At 43.9% G+C, this 20,832-nt stretch overlaps 1 protein-coding gene across 1 annotated transcript; it reads left to right on the top strand.

Annotated features, from left to right (window-relative positions):
* On the top strand, positions 448 to 2,704 carry LOC109234336 (transcription factor TCP14-like). The gene is made up of 2 exons (XM_019400284.1): positions 448 to 1,210; positions 1,617 to 2,704. Exons 1-2 carry the CDS (start codon positions 778 to 780, stop codon positions 2,375 to 2,377), a joined length of 1,194 nt encoding a protein of 397 aa, XP_019255829.1. The 5' UTR covers positions 448 to 777; the 3' UTR covers positions 2,378 to 2,704.

The raw sequence follows: 20,832 nt of genomic DNA, 5'->3' as shown, positions 1-20,832 counted from the left end.
ATGAGAAAAGGGACCCACTCACCATTGATAAATCTTTCCTTTCTCAGTCTCTCAATTTTTTGACTTGAAATTATATTAGGACCCCACCACGGCCACCATTGTCTATATGGATTGAATGATAAAAAGAGCAACTCACGTGGAGTCTGAACCAAAGGCTCTGTCATTCACAGCCACAATAAAAAGAAAAGCCAGGACAAACCCCTTAATTTCCTCTTCCTTCCTAATAAAAATAATTTCATAAAAAAGAAAATCAAATCACACTCAAAATCACAAATTTTTCTTTCTTTTTCTAGCTATATTATGACTTATTCCAACTAATATTAATTTGTCAAAAAGACATTAAAAAAGGACCCCAACAAAAGCATATATTTTCTTTTCCCCTTTGTTCAATTTTTTTTTTTTTGCTTTTAAAAGCTTCCCCTTATAATTCCTACTCATTATCTTTGTTGCTTTAAGTTTTCCTCTTCACATCTCCCACCCTCTCTCTCCCCTAAGCCAAACAACACATCAATGCCCAAATAATGCTCTCAAACAACAACACTCTAGAGGGTAAGAGACACATATACTGTTTTGATTCATTTCATTCGTTCTAGCTAGAGTGAGCAACACAGGCACAGAAAGAGATATACAAACAGACCAAGAATTGAATTTAGGCTTCGTCACTATTGTGAACATCAACACTGAAAGAAAAAGAGAAAGAAATTTTTTTCGAGTGAGTTTTCCTCAGATTCGAGTATTGAAGCAGCGTATTTCTCGATCGCGCACACAACAGTAATCATGGACGGAGGAGGTGATGATCATTTCCACCACCAACACCAACATCACCATCATCACCACCAATACCGTCAAAATAACTTCCCTTTCCAATTACTCGAAAAGAAAGAAGATGAACCTTGTTCCAGCTCCTCCGCTGCTGCTAATAATTATCCTTCTCTTGCCATCTCCCCGTCTGATCATACAAATACAAACCCTAATAATGATAATACCCTCCAAATCACTGAAACTTCTAAAAAACCACCTCCCAAAAGAACCTCCACCAAAGACCGTCACACTAAAGTTGACGGCCGTGGCAGACGTATACGTATGCCTGCCCTTTGTGCCGCTAGGGTTTTCCAGCTCACTCGAGAACTCGGTCACAAATCCGATGGCGAAACCATTGAATGGTTACTCCAACAAGCTGAACCTTCTGTTATAGCAGCCACTGGAACTGGTACTCATGTTTTTAGAGTTCTTCTATTTTTTATAATTTTTTTGTCAGAATAAGAAGTTATGGAGCCATGTTTTTCACCAAGGGAGTCAAAATATAGAGAAGTAAACAAAATATAGAGAAGTAAACACGATTCAACATATAGTATATATACTTAATAAAAAGATTTAATCTATTTATACATGAGTATAATTTCCCGGCTTAATTGATACCCCTTCATAGCTCTGCTACTGAAAACAAGGACAACGAGTTGCTTGATTAAATTGTGCTAGTATTTGAGGATTTTTCTAATTATTTGTTTGAAAAATAAATGCGCATTTTCAGTTTATTGTTTTCTATGGCAAAAGTTTCTTTCTACTTTCTTAGCCTTTGTTCATATCGTTCATATTTCATTTAAATCTTCTAACAGGTACAATTCCTGCAAATTTTACGTCGCTCAACATTTCGTTACGTAGCTCAGGATCCAGCATGTCGGTACCATCTCAGCTACGATCCTCGTATTTCAGTCCGAATTTTTCGCTCTCCCAACGACGAGGTTTGTTTCAGGGTATTGGATTATCTTCCGACAGATCTGCAACTACATTTTTGAACTTTCAGACAGGAAATACAAACCCTAGTATGAATCATCAGTTGCAAGCTAAGCAAGAAATGAGGGACAATTCACTAGATTTAACGGAGACAAGTATAGAAGAAAGTCTAAGTCGAAAAAGGAGACAAGAAGTAGACTTGCAGCAGCAACATGATCAGCAACAACAGATGGGAAGTTACTTGTTACAATCAAGTACCGGGAGTATGCCAGCAAGTCATTCATCAATTCCGGCGAATTTTTGGATGTTAACAAATAATAACAACCAAGTTTTGGGGGGCGATCCAATATGGACATTTCCATCTGTTAGTAATTCTGCTGCTGCTTTGTATAGAAGCACAATGTCAAGTGGATTGCATTTCATGAATTTTCCTGCACCAATGGCATTATTGCCAACTCAACAACTAGGAACGAGTTTAGTTGGCAATAGCAGTGGCACTTCACTAAATGAAGGTCAATTGGGCATGGTCACCGGACTAAATCCGTATAGGCAGTGTTCCGGTGTATCGGAATCTCAGGCGAGTGGGTCCCATTCGCATCACGGCGGTGCAGATGATCGGAATGATACAACGAGCCACCATTGATATATCATAAGATTGACTCATCGTGATCAGATTCTTACATATATTTTTATCCTCGTCTTGTGGTGTGATATAAGTTTGGATACTCCTGTATGTTTAAAGCACACACGTGAGGTTTGATTATTTGCTCTATAATGCTGAGTTGCTTCTTCTTCTTTTCTCTTTAAATTTTTTGGTGTGATTACTTTGCCTGCCGGTTTTTTAGGGTTTGAAGAGGGAAATATTTTTTTTAAAAAGGGAGTATTTGGCTGCTTTTTGTCAACAGTTCTCTTGTTTTTGTCTATCCATTACAACCGTATAGATTGTTATTCATCACTACTATTATTGATCTTTCCTTTTTTCAAAGGTTACTATGTATTGACTATTGTATGCATGAGCGTATATATAATAAAGAAATTACTGACTTGCAAAGTAAGTTTTTACTATTGATTTTAACTTTTATACACTTAACAGAGGTAATCATCTATTAAAACTAAATTAGTAACCCGAAAAATAAGAGATGTTACCCCCTATAACATGCTAAAATATAGTAATAACGTAAAAATCTTTATACCGGTTGTTACTGTATCTTTCTTACAGCTTCAAGTTCAAAGACTACTAGATACATCACTCTTTTCTTTCTGCAACCCTGAAGTACAAAATGAAGATTTTACAACAAACAACAAGACATATCACACCTACAACGTAGGAAATGGAACAGTTAAAAGTAGCCCTATAATGTTGGAAGAATAGCAAGAAACTGTGTTCTGATCATCACTGCCATGAATCTCTAGTTTTTACAGCAAAGTAACAAAAGTAAGATAGAAAAATTTCTTTTAGTACAAGAGGGTTAAAATACAAACTAACTACTTTAATATTACTAGTAAGAGATACGGGGTCGAGTAATAGTAGTTGGTGGGGACCCATACCTTATCAGTTTTTAGATGTTTAGCTCAGGTGGTGAGGGCCCACTGCATTGTGATAGTAGCTTAAAACCCTTTGGACAATCAATAGGTAACACTGACAAACAGGTGTATCATTCTTGCTCTTTTTACACAAGCTGATACCGCATTGCTGGCACTTTAAAGATCGCTGGTGGGTTTTAGTGACCCTACTACACTTGGCCCACTTGTTGTATCAATCTGGACCGTTCAGTTCCTTTCTGGGCCCGGCCCTCTATGAACCGGGCTCGCTGAATGATTAGTTCTCAGTGACAGAAAATGTGTATGACTAGTTCCTCATTTCCCCCGTATTGTATGAATATCTGCTATCATTCTCCACCCACCCACCTATCCCTATGGTAGACAATGAGTTTAAGCTAGGCAGTGCATTGGTTTTTCACTGGCGTAACTGATGAGTTGTTGCTATGTGACCAGGAGGTCACAGGTTCAAGCCGCGGAAACAGCCTCTTGCATAAACGCAGGGTAAGGCTGCGTACAATAAATCCTTGTGGTCCAGCTCTTCTCTGGATCCCGCGCATAGCTGGAGCTTAGTGTACTGGGCTGCCCTTTTAATGTCAAGTTGACGATAAAAACTAATTACTTGTATCCATCGAATATTTATATTAAACCAATAGATGAATGACATGTGTTTGTCTATAGACTTTCTCACTTAACTATGATAAATTAATTCATATTTTCACTACTTTATTAAACTAGTTAGTTGTAGTAAGTTGAATTGATTTGGTATAAGCCAAAGCAAGCATGATACAGTAGCTTCTCAAAGAATCTTGACATTACTAAGGGATGCATCTTTCATTAAAAGGTGCAATAGTTATTTCATAAATATTAAATTTATTATGCAATTTCCACCACTTGAAGCTTTTAATTCAGTGTCAAAAAGTTTACAGCACTTAAAGAAATTTCGGCACTAGAAAATTTCAGCACTTGGAAAATTCCACCAAAATGAACAAGGAACATTTATATCTTTCATCCATGAGTTCAAAATATTATTTTCGACTTGATAATGAGATAATTATATATTTTATATTTATTAAAAATAGATATAACTTTTGTTATTGTTGCTATAACTCGTGAAATTATAGATTTACCATTCCATGTTGTCATAATTGGAATATTCCTCGTACATTAAAATATTGTTCTAACTTCTTAGACCTATTAATGTGTCACAACCCAAAACATAACCTGTCGTAATGGCGCCTAACATGGTACTAGGCAAGCCGACATCTCAAACATCTTCAACACATTTGAATGAACAATGTACTTAAACAGTTTTAAATAATTGAAAACTCTCATAAACTGGATAAAAGGCCATAACTAAATACGAAAAATCCTCAAAACCTTGGTGTCACCGAGTACATGAGCATCTATACCTAAAGACATAGTCTGGTACACTGTCTGGAAAGTAGGACTAAATACAAAAAACTGAAAGATAGGGAAAGGAGGTCAAGGTATGCGGACGCTCAAGCAGCTACCTTGATGATCTCCGAACAGATAAGACTCCTCAATCAACAACCGCCATGCCTGAAAATGCCTGGATCTGCACACGAGATGCAGGATGTAGTGTGGGTACAACCAACTCAATAAGTATCGCAAATAAAAAAAGCAAGGTAAGAGAAGCTTAATTTATTGAGGTCATTAGTGCAATTTTGTCCCTTTTTATTAATACAACATAAAAATTTAAAGCTAGCTCATAAGGCTTCTTGATATGAATATCCATGTGTGCATGTGCACTGGTTCTCAAATACCCTGCTCAATAATATTATAGCATATAGAGGAAAGGAACACGTAAATCAAATAAATGATCAAGAAAATACGAGCTCCACACACTGCATGGACAACTCACGTGCTAACAAAAAAATCTTCACGGAGCACTCATGTGCGACACAGAGAACTCTGTGTCAATAATATCAATATATGGATTCGCACGGACAACTCACGTGTTGTACAGACAACTCACATATCAATAATATCAATACATGGATCTGCACGGACAAATCACGTGCCAATAATATAATTCGCCCGGCGTAGTCGCAGGCCTCAGTCCAAAAATATCATACAGAAGTAATAAAGCAAGTTTACGGTATATAATAGATGAAACACGATTCTCCTATCTCCGGACTGGTGTAAATAACATGCTAAAGTGTAGGCATGTGCAAAGTGTGCTATCGTAGCTCAATCCAGCAATTTCATCAATGAAAAGTATTTTATCAAATTCGTTCAGGGATTAAATCTCTAAGTAGATTCATCATGACTCAATTAGATTACATAGACTGTTACCACATGTTAGATGTTGAAGCTGAAAGCTTAACAGTCATTTCTGGGCTTAAAGGAGCCCGAGCACAGCCCAAACATGAATATACAATCCTGGTGCCGCACGTGGGATCATCCCCACGCATGTGTGCACCCAAAGCACGTGGTTATCACAACAATTCAGGCAACTGGTGCCTCAATCGAGTTTAAATATGATACTTACCTCAAGCAACTCAAATTACTCCGCTAGCAAGCCCTTGCCTCGCGAATCGGCCTATGAACGTCTCGAATCTAGCCATAAACATTTTGATACAGTCAACCCGAGCTAAAGGAATCAATTCTATAAGAAAATACTTAATCTTTAATCAAAAGTCAAAAAGTCAAATCAAATGTCAACCTCCATGACGTCTCAGAATCCCATAAAAGTCATAAAATCTGAACACTCATTCTACCGCGAGTCCAACGATACAAAAATTACTCGAATCCGATATCAAAGTCTCGATCAAATCCCCAAAATTCGGCCTAAGGGCTTTCTTTCATTGTCCCCCAGTTTAAACCCAAATCACTAACTAAATGATTAAATCAAAGATATAAACATGGAATCTAACAAAAACTAAGTAAGAATCACTTTTGTATGTAGTAAAATCGGAGGGTCCAATTTTCTATCGTTGCGACGGCTCGTAGGCACATTTCATAGGTTCGAGATTATGGTCGAGGTTCACCCTCGAGGGCTATCGACGCTCGACCTCGGGGCAGTGCAGACCAACGGTTGTGATGAAAAAGTGGGGAGTTCCCGAGACACATAGCCAGAGCTGACAAAGTCTGGTGGGCTAAGTTCAGACCTGAATCATAGCGTCAGCTAGCTGTCCCATCTTCATATCTTTGTAATAAAGTATTTGTACTATGTTGGGGTTTCCCCTCACATATAAGGGGGTCCTTGCCACTTTGAAAAGGCGGTTGCTTAATACTAAGAAGTACACGAACATTCTCTCTAACATATTCTCTTGAGTTCATTACTTCATTTATTGCTTACATTCATTGTGTTCTATTTATTGTTCTTTATTTATGGCCTTTCATTGATCATAAAAGAGCCATCATCATAGCTCATATAACTGTTATTTTCCCCTCGACTGTCCCGAATCGGCCACCCAGCTCGACCCCGAGACCCTGTAATCGACAGCTCGAGGCCTCCGATCTGCTACCGTTTGGTTCGATTATCTTGCCATTTCTAAGCCATAATCCTGATTTCTAACTTTTTACTTAGCATTTATTGCTTAACAACTAGCATAAAAATAGATCACGTATTTTTAGAACCTCACAATCAAATTTAATTGTTATTACCATTTTCACGGTAAACAGTTTGGCGCCCACCGTGGGGCTAAAGATAATAGTGATTATTTTCTTGCTGGTTTTATCAAATAACGCAAGTTGTTCTTCACGCTTTTTCTTGTCCAAGATATTCGATTTCAGGTCAAAATGTCTAACTCAGTAAATGTAGGCGAAAACAACAATCTTGAGGACCACGGAGAGAACGGTGTGAATGTTCCAGGTGTTGGTGTACCACCGCAAAACCCTGAGAGCACGCCGGAACCAATTCCCGAGTTTATCACCTCATACAACACCCAACAGTAACGACGGTCCTCACATTAGCAGGGGAGCACGGCGAGAGATTCAGCAGGAAATCTGGAAAAATCCAACATGGGCTGAGAGAGAGATTCCTCAGCATGTCGTTCATATGATCATCGGGGGGACCGACATTCCCCAAGGACCCGTGATCAAACGGATAAAATATCCGCTGCAATAGAAGGGACGATCCGAGATCGCGTGACCGAAGACACCCTTGCATTCAACGAGGAAGATTTTGGGACCTTAGCACAACCACACAACGACGCCCTGGTAATTTCATTTCTTTTAAATAACATTCAAATTAAATGTGTGCTCGTGGACCTAGGCAGCTCAGCCAACGTAATCAGGTCAAAGATAGTAGAATAGCTCGGGCTGCTTGATCAGGTCGAACCCGCCTCCCGGGTCCTCCACGGCTTCAACATGGCCGGTGAAATAATGAAAGGGGAGATCTCCCTCTCGGTTGACATATCTAGTACAGTTCAGAACACCAAGTTCCACGTCATCGGTGGTGACATGAGGCACAACGCATTGCTTGGCAGGCCCTGGATACATAGCATGAGGGCAGTGTCGTCAACTCTACACCAGATGATGAAGTTCCCAACAAGGGATGGTATAACAACCATATATGGAGAACATCACGCGGCAAAAGAAATATTTGCGGTTTACCAGGAGGCGCCAAATCCTATACGCTCTACCTCGGATGAGTTTGGAAGCGTACAAACACCCGAAGATGATGAAGAAAATTTCCTCGCTCCCCGGACTTTTGTTGCCCCCGAAGAGTCAGATGCACGAAATCGACAATTTAAGAGCTGGAGCAAGCTGTTTCGATCGAGCATCTCCCAGATCGGAAGGTATACCTGGGAATGGGATTAACCCCCGAACTCAGGAAAAAACTCATTCAATTCCTGATTAATAACATCGACTGTTTTGCTTGGTCCCTCTTAGATATGACAGGAATCCCGCCGGAAATAACCACCCACCGATTAAGTGTCGACCCCAGTTTTAAACCGGTGAAGCAAAAAAGAAGACCCCATTCCGAAATAAAACACGCATTCATCAAGGACGAGGTAACGAAACTCCTTAAAATAGGGTCTATTAGAGAGGTAAAGTACTCCGAATGGCTAGCCAACGTAGTAGTAGTGCCCAAAAAGGGAAATAATTTAAGAATGTGTGTAGATTATAATGACTTGAATAAGGCATGCCCCATGGATTCATTCCCGTTGCCCAACATCGATCGCCTGATCGATGCCATGGCCGGCCACGAAACCCTCACCTTTCTCGACACCCACTCGGGGTATAATCAAATTAAGATGAACCCCGAGGATAGTGAGAAGACTTCATTCATCACAAAGTATGGTACCTACTGTTACAATGTAATGCCCTTCGGACTGAAAAATGCAGGGGCCACATACCAACGTCTAGTTAATAAAATGTTCGAGCATCAAATAGGAAAATCCATGGAAGTTTATATTGATGACATTCTAGTTAAGTCCCTGCACGCAGAGGACCATTTGACTCATTTGCAGGAAACATTCGACATCCTCAGAAGTTACAACATGAAGCTTAACCTCGAGAAATGTGCCTTTGGAGTGGGTTCGGGAAAATTCTTAGGCTTCATGGTGTCGAACAGGGGGATCGAGATCAACCCCGATAAAATCAAGGCCATCGAAGAAATCACGGTGGTAAATAATGTAAAAGCAATACAACGGCTGACAGGACGGATAGCGGCTCTAGGCAGGTTCATATCGAGGTAATCGGATAGAATCCATCATTTCTTCTCTTTGCTCAAAAAGAAAAACAACTTTGAATGTACTCTAGAATGCCAACACGCCTTGGAAGAATTGAAGCGATATCTGACTAGCCCGCCTTTGTTCCACACACCAAAAGAGGATGAAACGCTGTATTTATACCTGGCCGTATCTGAGATAGCGTTAAGCGGTGTGCTGGTTCGAGAAGAGCAAGGTATGCAATTCCCTATCTATTATGTAAGTCGGACCCTGGGGGATGCCGAAACCAGGTATCCGCACCTGGAAAAATTAGCTCTTGCGCTAATAAGCGCATCGCAAAAATTGAAACCTTATTTTCAGTGCCACCGTATTTGCATTTTAACAACGTACCCTCTCCGTAGCATATTGCACAAGCCCGAATTATCAGGCCGATTGGCCAAATGGGCCATCGAACTTGGGGGATATGATATCGAGTATCAACCCCAAATGGCCATCAAGTCCCAAATTATGGCGGACTTCGTGGCCGACTTCTCGCCCTCCCTCATGCCCGAGGTAGAAAAGGAGCTCTTACTAAAAGCGGGCACATCTTTCGGGGTGTGGACCCTGCTCACCGACGGCGCCTTGAATGTGAGAGGATCTGGAGTCGGTATAGTCCTGAAGCCACCCACGGGCGGCATGATCAGGCAATCTATAAAAACTGCAAGGTTGACTAACAACAAAGCCGAGTATGAGGCTATGATTGCAGGTCTGGAATTGGCCAAAAGCCTAGGAGCTGAGATCGTCGAGGCAAAATGCGATTCACTCCTGGTAGTAAATCAGGTAAAAGGAAGCTTTGAGGTCCAAGAAGACAGGATGCAAAGATACTTGGACACAATCCAAATCACATTACGCTGTTTCAAGGAATGGACCCTGGTCCATATACCCCGAGAGCAGAACAGCGAGGCCGATGCCCTCGCCAACCTGGAATCATCTGTCCAAGAGGACAACCTACTCCCCGAGGCTGTTGTTCAGCTATCCAAATCAGTGGTCGAGGAAGGTCATGCCGAGATTAACTCCACTAGCCTGACATGGGACTGGAGAAATAAATATATTGACTACCTGAAAGATGGGACACTACCCACGGATCCGAAAGAATCGAGGGCCCTGTGTACCAAAGCAGCCCGATTCTCGCTCGATGAAAGTGGAACTCTTTACAGGAGAACCTTTGATGGCCCTCTAGCTATATTCCTAGGGCCAGGAGATACCGATTATGTGCTCCGGGAGATCCACGAGGGGACGTGCGGAAATCACTCCGGTGCCGATTCCTTAATTCGAAAAATAATCAGGGCAGGCTACTATTGGGACAACATAGAAAACGACACTAAGGAATTTGTTCGAAAGTGCGACAAATGCCAGAGATTCGCCCCTATGATTCACCAACCCGGCGAACAACTACATTCGGTCTTATCGCTATGGTAGTTCATGAAATGGGGAATGGACATCGTCGGACCTTTACCAACGGCACCAGGTAAAGTTAATTTTTTTTTTTTATTACTGACTATTTTTCAAAATGGGTGGAAGCGCAGGCCTTCGAAAAAATAAGAGAAAAAGAAGCCATTGATTTCATCTGAGACCACATTATGTGCCGATTCGGGATTCCTTCCGAGATAACATGCGATAATGGGAGGCAGTTCATTGGAAGCAAAGTAACACAGTTCTTGGAGGATCACAAAATCAAAATAATTCTGTCGACACCCTACCACCTGTGTGCAAACGGCCAAGACGAGTCCATGAACAAAACCATCATCCAAAACTTAAAAAAGAAGCTGGAAAGCGCTAAGGGAAGATGGAGAGAAATATTGCCCGAAGTACTATGGGCGTACCGAACAAATCCAAAATCGAGCACAGGGGAAACACCTTTCTCCCTAGTGTATGGTGCAGAGGCTTTGATACCAGTGGAGGTCGGGGAACCAAGCGCCAGATTCTGACACACCACTGAGAGCTCGAACAACGAGGACATGACTATGGCCCTCGAACTATTGGATGAAAAGCGAGAAGCCTCGCTGATCCGAATGGCCGCCCAAAAGCAAAGGATCAAAAGGTACTATAACAGGAGAACAAACCTCCGACATCTCGAAGTCGGGGACTTGGTCCTAAGAAAAGTAACCCTCAACACCCGTAAGCCTAATGAAGGAAAGTTAAGCCAAAATTGGGAAGGACCGTACCGCGTCCTCGGAGTAATCAGCAAAAGGTCCTACAAGCTCGGCACCATTGAAGGCGAACAACTTCCAAGCAACTGGAATATATCAATGCTGAAACGATACTACTACTAGGGTGTTCGATTGAAAATTCTGAAACCCCCTCGAGCATGCGTTGCACTCTTTTCCTTCGATCGGATTTTGTACCCAGAAGGGTTTTACCGCCAAGGTTTTTAACGAGGTAACATCTATATGCTACCTAAGAAGGACTCAACAAAGTATTCAAGGCTTCCTTCCAATCAACCTCGAATACTGGGGGGGCATCCCCCCGAAGGGTCACCTACCCGGGAAACCCAAGATACGCCAAATGGGGTCTCGATAGAAAGATGACATACCGGGCCAAACGGACGAACGAACCGTGTCCGCATAGAAAAGCCAGGCCCCTGGCAGCGAAAACATGTATACTTGTACCGAGTAATCAAAGAATATTTTCCATCAAAGCATTTCACGCTTCAAAAGAAACTCTACATTTCTGCAAAAGCGGGTCCTCTGTCAAAAATGTCTCGAATACTCAGGGACGGGCGTCAAAAACTCAAGGCCACATGACCTCCGGGTCGGAAGCCCCAAAATCGTAAAGCCCTCAATGAGGCAATATCAAGTCTACAAGTGATGGCTCTCGAGCTGAGAAATCCTCGGTGAATCGGGGACTGCCTTAATGACCTCCGGGTCGGAGCTCCAAACTCATATGCCCTCAACGAGGCAACACCAAAGTCACAAAATTTCTCTAAAGCCAAAAACACCCCAAACACTCGGGGACTGGCGTCAAAATCTCAAAAATCGCGCGGCCTCCAGGTCGGAAACTCCAAAATTGTAAGCCATCAATGAGGCAATATCAAGTTTACAAGTAATGGCTCCCGAACCAAGGTACCCTCGATGACTCGGGGACTGTCACCAATCGCCACTTACCAAAACCCGAGGCCATAAGACCCCAAGCGGGCAGCCTCGGTCTCGTAAGACCAACAACAATATTTGTAAGACCTCAAGCAAGGCATGAACCACGCTTGTACCAAGTGACAATAACTGTAAGACCTCGAGCAAGGCGTGAACCACACTTGTACCAAGTATCCGAAACTGTAAGACCTCAAAGGCATGTAAAACTTGTAAGACCTTACTAGAGGCATAAACCCGATCACAAAGTTAAGGCTATATATATCGAACTTGTAAGACCCCTAAAAGGTATACCCTTGATATAGACGCTGAAACTACTTCACTCGGGACTAAAAATGGCTCCGGCCAAACACAAATGACCACGGTCACAAGGATGTACCAGCCAAACTAATGTGACTCGGGGATGCCCGACCGTCGCTACAAAATCACAGGCCTTCAATTACTTCGAATCAACTTCGAAAATATTCGGTTAAATAGGCTACCCTTGACATAGGCAAAAGAGCTTCGACCATGTCAGCTCCAAATTACAGGCTTTGAGATACTCAGCCTCCGAGCCAAACCTCCCGAGGTGCTCGATCATCGCCATATAATAGCTCACAATCGAGGTTTTTATCAAACCGTCAAAGAGTCAGGCAAATGCAATCTCAAAAATCCTTAACGAGGGAAAAATAAAGCCTATATTAGAGGTCGCATCGACCCAAAGCGTAAGAGCCATTGTCGCCAGCTCGCATAAAAGGTCACATCGACCCAAAGCGTAAGAGCCATTGTCGCCAGCCCATACAAAAGGTCGCATCGACCCAACGCGTAAGAGCCTAAGGGGTAGCTTGAAATTTAAAAACTTGAGGGTCAAATGAGCTCGAGTCAAAACCCGGCTCGGAAACTGAACCCAAAACACTTAACTAAAAATGCCTAAGAGCAAAAGCATAAAGAGCTCGAACGCCAGCTTATACTGAAAGGTCGTACCGACCCGATGCGTAAGAGCCACTGTCGCCAGCACTAAAATCAAAGGGCGTACCGACCCAATGCGTAAGAGCCACTATCGCCAGCACTAAAAACAAAGGTCGTACCGACCAGATGCATAGAGCCAGGTCTAACCCGAGAACGCTCGGGGACTGACCATCAACCGTTGCGGGCTGCTCAGCAACAGCAAAAACCCGATGGTCTAACCTAAAATCTGAAATCTCGGATCAATTATAAAAAAAACATCACATATTATTTCCGAAAAACAAAGGGGAAAAGAAGGGATAGGAAACGAATGGCCTTTTATACATATTGCTCACAGAGGCGTGGTTACAAGGCTTGTAAAAACCCTTACAAAGAAGGAACCAAACAAAACCCTAATCAAATCATCAGGACCACATCTTCGATGGCTCCGTCGGAGGTTGCACCCCAACTTCGGGTCCTCCAATGGCCACTTCCCCTCTGGGGGCTCTACCTTCATTCTCATCATCTCCTGAGCCGCTACCTGACGCACCTCCGGAAGCAGACAGGGCAGCACCCTTCTTTTCTAGGGTCTTCACTCTCTCGAGCTCGGCAGACAAGTTGATACCCCTCGCGCGTATATCCTCGAGAGTCTGCCTTCGAGATTCTCACCAAGCATGTTCTGCGACCCGAGTAAACTTCAATTCGTCCTCCTCAGGCGCTCTCCCGGTTTGAACATTTACTACAACGGCATCCTCTTTGTGCGAAGAGATGAGCACCTCGACTTCAGTTTTGATTCCGGATAGTGCAGCGACTAATTCAGAATGGAGACCTCTGTACTTGTCACTATCCGCCCTCGCATCACGAAGCTGATGTCCAACTAAGGCCATCCTTTCCTGGAGGGTGTCCCTCTCGGAAGTTATCTCGCTCACGTGCCGTTTGAGTTCGAGAACTTCGGAGTTTCTGGCTCAGAGCTCCTCCCTCAGTAGGGCATTTTCCCTCACAAACTGCACAAATCAAATCCAAGATATCAAAATGCTGGAATTTGGCAAACATTCAAACAACAGCAAACGGAAGCTAGGAAACCTGCTCAACGATATGAGTCTTCTCACGCACGTGACGAGTCACCTCAATTTGAAACCGGTCAAAAGTCTGATTATAAAGCGCCCTGGACTGGAACCATGAAGAAGATAAGTTAGGAAGATAAAGATCAGAACGACGTGCATGAGTTACAAAAACTACCTGCTCATAAAGCCTGTTCATCTCGCTGAAAACAAGTGAAGCATCGAGCTCAGGGATTCCCTCGGGAGCAGCTAAAGGCCTCTCAAACTTGTCTCTACCTCTGATGGACACCCCCACATTGAAAGTTTCTTCATTCTGGGCATCTTGTGCCCCCTGGGGAGGAAATCGTCGCCTGAGGGGAATCACTCATGACAACAACACCAACAGGATCAGTCGGGGCCTTTTCTTGACCCCGCATAACTTCAGAGCTGGTTTCCTCCGAACCGCTTGTCGGGTGCGTCTCGGCTCGAGGGATATATTGGCCATCAGCCGGCTCGGGGACATTGCCCAATGCTTCCTCATGGCCTCTCCAACCCGAGTCGGACCACGACGATCGGGTGAGGGTCGATCGGGTTTTCCCCCCTTTTGGGCGTGAGGGTCGATAGGGTTTTCCCCCCTTTTGGGCGTTATCAAGAAATTATTTTCTCCCTCGCCTTCAGCTCGGGGACTTCCCGCTGCTTCTGGGGCTAAGACTGCTGGGCTGGCCTCAGTTTCTTCCATCTTGGTTTTCTTGGCTCCCGAAGGTTCTTTCAGCGGACCTCCTTGTCTTTTCTTCCCTTCATCGGGTCTCAGGGTACCCTCTTCTCCAGCCAATATTTCCTTCATCAAGGGAACCTCCCCAGACCTACACGAGTGCAAGAAGTGATCACAGGGAATGAGGACGCCATCGGTAGCAATTCAGATTAAAAGTTACTACTGCAGCAAAAGTAAGAGCTCACCGTGATTCTTGGCTTCCCATCGAGCTTGGGACAAATCACGCCACACTCGCTCAGCGTATGGGCAAATCGAGTCCAGCCGACCGATCCAGCCCGAAAGGTCCGCAATCGTGCCGGGGTAAACTGTAATGGCTGCATCAGTAGAAGAAATTAGCGCATGGAAAGATGTACCCAAAAAGAAGTAAAGAGATGCTAGATAATGTATCTACTTACGTTCCAAGTTCCATCTCTCGGGGAACAGCATCCTTTCCGCCGGAATTAGGTCCGAAGCCCTAACTCGAACAAAACGGCTCATCCACCCTCCGTTCCTGACTTCATCGATGCAAGCAAAAAGGGCCCTCGAAGCTCGGTAGTGGAGCTTAATCAGGCCCCACGAAAGAGACGGGGGTTGTACATCCTGACCAGGTGGTCGAGGGTAAAGGGTATCCCCCCAATCATGTTCACATAATGCCTGATCATATAGACAACGCGCCAGAACGAAGGGTGAATTTGGCCGAGGGTCACTCGATACCGTCGGCAGAAGTCGAGAACCACAGGATCTATCGGAGGCGAGGATGGCCCCACCGGCCCAAGGGTAAATAGATGAGTATACACACTGAGAAAGTAGACTTTGTATATCGTTATATCCTCCTCTCGAGAAGGGATCTCCACAAGCACCGCGTCCCCCCAGTTACAATCAGTCCTCACCCTTCCGACGTCTGTTATTGAGCTAATATACTGAGACACAGGCTCGTGACGCCCCGTCTTCGATGACGGTTTCTCGACTTTGAAATCAGAAGCCGTTGTAAAGATTACCGAAATGCATTCCTCAACACGAGGAGGCACTGCCGCTTTGCCTTTAGATGAAAGCAAGGAGGAGGAGGTCGCGTTCTCCTAAGAAGCAGAGGCGGAAGTTTTTGCCATTCCTCAAAGATTTCAGAAGAAAAGGGGGAACTGCATCTCGAAAAATGAACGAAAGCGAAGGTGGAAGGAACCTTTTTGGGAGCTTGGAAGTGCAGAGAGTTATGAAGAACGAGAAAAGAGGTATTTATAGAGGACCCGCACTCGTTGAAGAAGGCCAAAGGACACCCTGCCGCTGTAATCAATGCAAAGGCTTTCAAATGGCTGTGTATATGCAATCTTTGGCACCCGATGACTGTCGTCGTTATGAAAGTGCCAGAGGCGACATGAATTTAAGGTCGTTTCTTATCATTTTTCACTCTAGAAACGCGGGGACTATCTGTATGCAGTAAAATCGGAGGGTCCAATTTTCTATCGTTGCGACGGCTCGTAGGCACATTTCACAGGTTCGAGATTATGGTCGAGGTTCACCCTCAAGGGCTATCGAAGCTTGACCTCGGGGTAGTGCAGACCAACGGTTGTGATGAAAAAGTGGGGAGTTCTCACGACACATAACCAGAGCTGACAAAGTCTAGTGGGCTATGTTCAGACCTGAATCATAGCGTCAGCTAGCTGTCCCATCTCCATATCTTTGTAATAAAGTATTTGTACTATGTTGGGGTTTCCCCTCATATATAAGGGGAGTCCTTCCCACTTTGAAAAGGCGGTTGCTCAATACTAAGAAATACACGAACATTCTCTCTAACATATTCTCTTGAGTTCATTACTTCATTTATTCCTTACATTCATTGTGTTCTATTTATTATTCTTCATTTATGGCCTATCATTGAACATAAAAGAGCCATCATTATAGCTCGTATAACTGTTATTTTCCCCTCGACTGTCCCGAATCGGCCACCCAGCTCGACCCTGAGGCCCTGTAATCGACAGCTCGAGGCCTCCGATCTGCTACCATTTGGTTCGATTATCTTGCCATGTCTAAGCCATAATCCTGATTTCTAACTTTTTACTTAGCATCTATTTCTTATCAACTAGCATAAATATAGATAACGTATTTTTAGAACCTCACAATAAAATTTAATTGTTATTACCATTTTCACGGTAAACAACTTTTCCCAGTCACTCCTTTGAAAACCTCTCCATGAATCGCCTCCCGTCAAGCTCCCAAAATCAAATTGTGAAAAAGAGCTCAAACCCTCGTTTTGAAATATTTAAGTCTGCCCAGATATCCCTTCTTCGCGACGGGGGCAAAATCTTCGCGATCGCGAAGCACAAACTCCACTGCCCCCAGAAACTCCTCTACACGACCGCACAAAAACACACGGCCATTTCATGACCCAGCCGAAGTTGAACGGTCAACAGGCCAGGTGGCAGGAACTCCTAGCTGAATTCCACTTCAACTTGGAGTATGGCAGTGGAAAGACCAATCATGTTGCTGATGCGCTCAGTCGGAGAGCCGACCTAGCATCGGTGTGGCTACCTCGCTCCCCTAAACGCGAAGCATAGGCTGCCCGGGGCTACCCGATCGCGGATGGCCCACGCGTTCACATAGAACAATGTGCGTGAACCCCAGTTGCCTCACCTCCTCTTCGTGAACGTGACCTAGACCACGCATTCATGTCGTACTGATTCCCCCAGCCTACGCGATCGCATGCCAGATTTGGCGATCCCATTGAACAAAACACTACAACTTCTCCAATTAGCCTACGCGATCGCAGACCTTCCCACGTGATCGCGTATAAGGAAACCAGATCAGTGCACCAGAAATTCCAGAAACTCTCCAAGTCTAAAAGTTCATCCGTTATCTATCTGACACTTAACCGATGCCCCCGGGACCTTAACCAAACATACCAACAAGTCCAAAAGTACCATACGAACTTAGTCGAGCCTTCAAATCACATCAAAAAATGCTAAAACCACGAACTTAGTCTAGCCTTAAAATCACATCAAGTAACGCTAAAACCACGAATCGCGCATTGATTATAGCCGAATGAACTTATGAAGTTTTAACTTCTACATTCGATGCCGAAACCTATCAAATCACGCCCGAGTGACCCAAATTTTGCAGACAAGTCACAATTGACACCCACAGACCTACTCCAACACCTGGAACCCCAATCTGAGCCCGGTAACTACAAAGTCAACTCTCGGTCCAACTTCCAAATTCCCAACTTTCGCCATTTCGAGCCTTATTCAACTACGGACCTCAAAATCACAATCCGAGCACGCTCCTAAGTCAAAAATCACCCAACGAAGCTAACGGAAACCTTGAAACTCCATTCCGGAGCCATTTACACACAAGTCAACATTCGGTTAACCTTTTCAACTTAAGCTTCTAACCTTGAGACTAAGTGTCTCAATTCATTCCGAGACCTCTCCGGACCCGAACCAACTATCCCTACAAGTCACATAACAACAATTAAGTAGAGAATGAGCAGTAAATGGGGGAATAGGGCTACAACTCTCAAAGCGACCGGCCGAGTAGTTACTTCTTACCCCTATTAAACGAACGTTCTTCCTAGAACGGATCTAAAAATGTACCTGGAGTCTCATATAGGCGTGGATATCTGCTCCGCATCTCCTGCTCGGTCTCCCAAGCAGCCTCCTCAACTAGCTAACCTCTCCACTGCACCTTCACTAAAGCTATGTCCTTTGACCTCAACTTTCGAACCTGCCGACCAAAAATGGCCACTGGCTCCACATCATAAGTCAAATCACCATCCAACTGAATCGTGCTGAAATCCAAAACATGAGACGGATTGCCGACATACTTCCGGAGCATAGATACATGAAATACTAGATGCACACTCAACAGACTAGGTGGCAAGGCAAGCTTGTAAGCCCCCTCTCCAATCCTTTAATTCACCTCAAACGACCCAATATACAGAGGGCTCAACTTGCCCTTATTTCCAAATCTCATAGCACCCTGTATGGGTGAAACCTTGAGCAAAACCTTCTCCCCAACCATCTAAGCAACATCATTCACCTTCCTATCGGTATAACTCTTCTTCTAGATTGTGCTGTGCGAAGCCGATCCTGAATCAATTAAACCTTGTTTAAAGCATCCTGAACCAAGTCAGTACCCAATAGCCTAGCCTTACCCGGATCAAACCAACCCACCGGTGTTCAACATCGTCTCCCATACAATGCCTCATACGGAGCTATATTAATGCTCGACTGGTAGCTATTGTTGTAGACGAACTCAGTGAGCGTCAGAAACTGATCCCAAGAACGCCTAAAATCTATGACACAAGCACGTAACATATCCTCCAATATATGAATAGTGCGCTCGAACTGTCTGTTCGTTTGAGGGTGAAGTGTTATGCTCAACTCCACCAAGGTGCCCAACTCTCACTGTACGATTCTCCAAAACTGCAATGTAAACTACGTCCCGATCTAAAATGCCGGACACTGGCCCACTGTGAAGACGAACAATCTTGCGGATGTAAATCTCAGCCAACCGCTCTAAATAATAGGTAGTCCTAACTGGAATGAAGTGCAAAGACTTGGTCAGTCGATCCACAATTAACCAAATAGCATCGAACATCCTCGATGTCCATGGGAGCCCAACTACAAAATCAATGGTCATACGCTCCCATTTCCACTCTGGAATATCAAGCCTCTGAAGCAATCCACCCGGCCTGTAATGCTCATACTTCACCTGCTGACAGTTTAGGCACCAAGATACAAACCCCATTATATGTTTCTTAATTCTCCTCTACCAATAATGCTGTCTCAAGTCCTGGTACATCTTCGCGACACCCGAATGAATGGAATACCGCAAACTATGGGCCTCCTCAAGAATCAAGTCACGTAGCCCATCTACATTAGCCATACAAATCCGACCCTGCATCCTCAACACCACATCATCACCAATAGTAACATCATTGGCATCACCGTGCTGAACCGTGTCCTTAAGGACAAGCAAATGGGGATCATAATACTGGCACTCTCTGATGCGATCAAATACGGAAGACCGAGAAACCACACAAGCTAGAACCTGACTGGGTCCCGAAACATCTAATCTCACAAACTGGTTGGCCAAGGCCTAAACATCAACTGCAAGCGGTCTCTCACTAACAAGAATGAATGCAAGGCTACCTATGCTCACTGCCTTTTTACTCAAGGCATCGACCACCACATTGGCCTTCTCAGGATGATACAGAATAGTAATATCATAGTCCTTTAGCAACTCCAACCATCTCCACTGCCTCAAATTTAGATCCTTCTGCTTGAACAAGTGTTGGAGACTCCGGTGATCGATAAATACCTCACAAGACACACCATAGAGATAGTGCCTCCAAATCTTTAATGCATGAACAATGGAAGCCAACTCCAAATCATGAACAAGGTAGTTCTTCTCATGGGGCTTCAAGTGACGTAAAGCATAAACAATTACTCTACCCCTTTACATCAAGACACATCCAATACCAATCCGTGAAGCATCATAATACACTAAATAAAAACTAGAAGCTGAAGGTAGAACTAGACTGGAGCTGTGGTCAAGGCAGTTCTTGAGCTTCTAAAAGCTCTCCTCACACTCATACGACCACCTGAAAGGAGCACCCTTATGGATCAATATGGTCAAAGGCGATGCAATAGATGAGAAACCCTACACAAAGCGACAATAATAATCGACCAAGCTGAGAAAGTTCCAAATCTCCGTAGCTGAGACGATTTGGGCCAACTCTGGACCGCCTCTATCTTCTTTGGATCCACCTTAATCCACTCACTGGACACCGCGTGCCCAAAGAACGCCACCGAACTAAGCCAAAACTCACACTTGGAGAACTTGGCATAAAATTTCTCCTCCCTCAGTCGATGCAACACAATCCTCAAATGCTGGGCATGCTCTTCCTAGCTACGTGAGTACACCATGATATCATCAATGAACACACAAATGAGTCGAGATAAGACTGAAATACACTGTTCATCAGATGCATGAATGTTGCTGGGGCGTTGGTCAGCCTAAAAGACATCACAAGGAACTCATAATAACCACAACGGGTCCTGAATGATGTCTTTAGAATA

Source organism: Nicotiana attenuata, chromosome 11 (genome assembly GCF_001879085.1).
Source record: "Nicotiana attenuata strain UT chromosome 11, NIATTr2, whole genome shotgun sequence".
Lineage (NCBI taxonomy): Eukaryota > Viridiplantae > Streptophyta > Magnoliopsida > Solanales > Solanaceae > Nicotiana > Nicotiana attenuata.
This window is presented reverse-complemented; position numbering and strand designations above follow the sequence as displayed.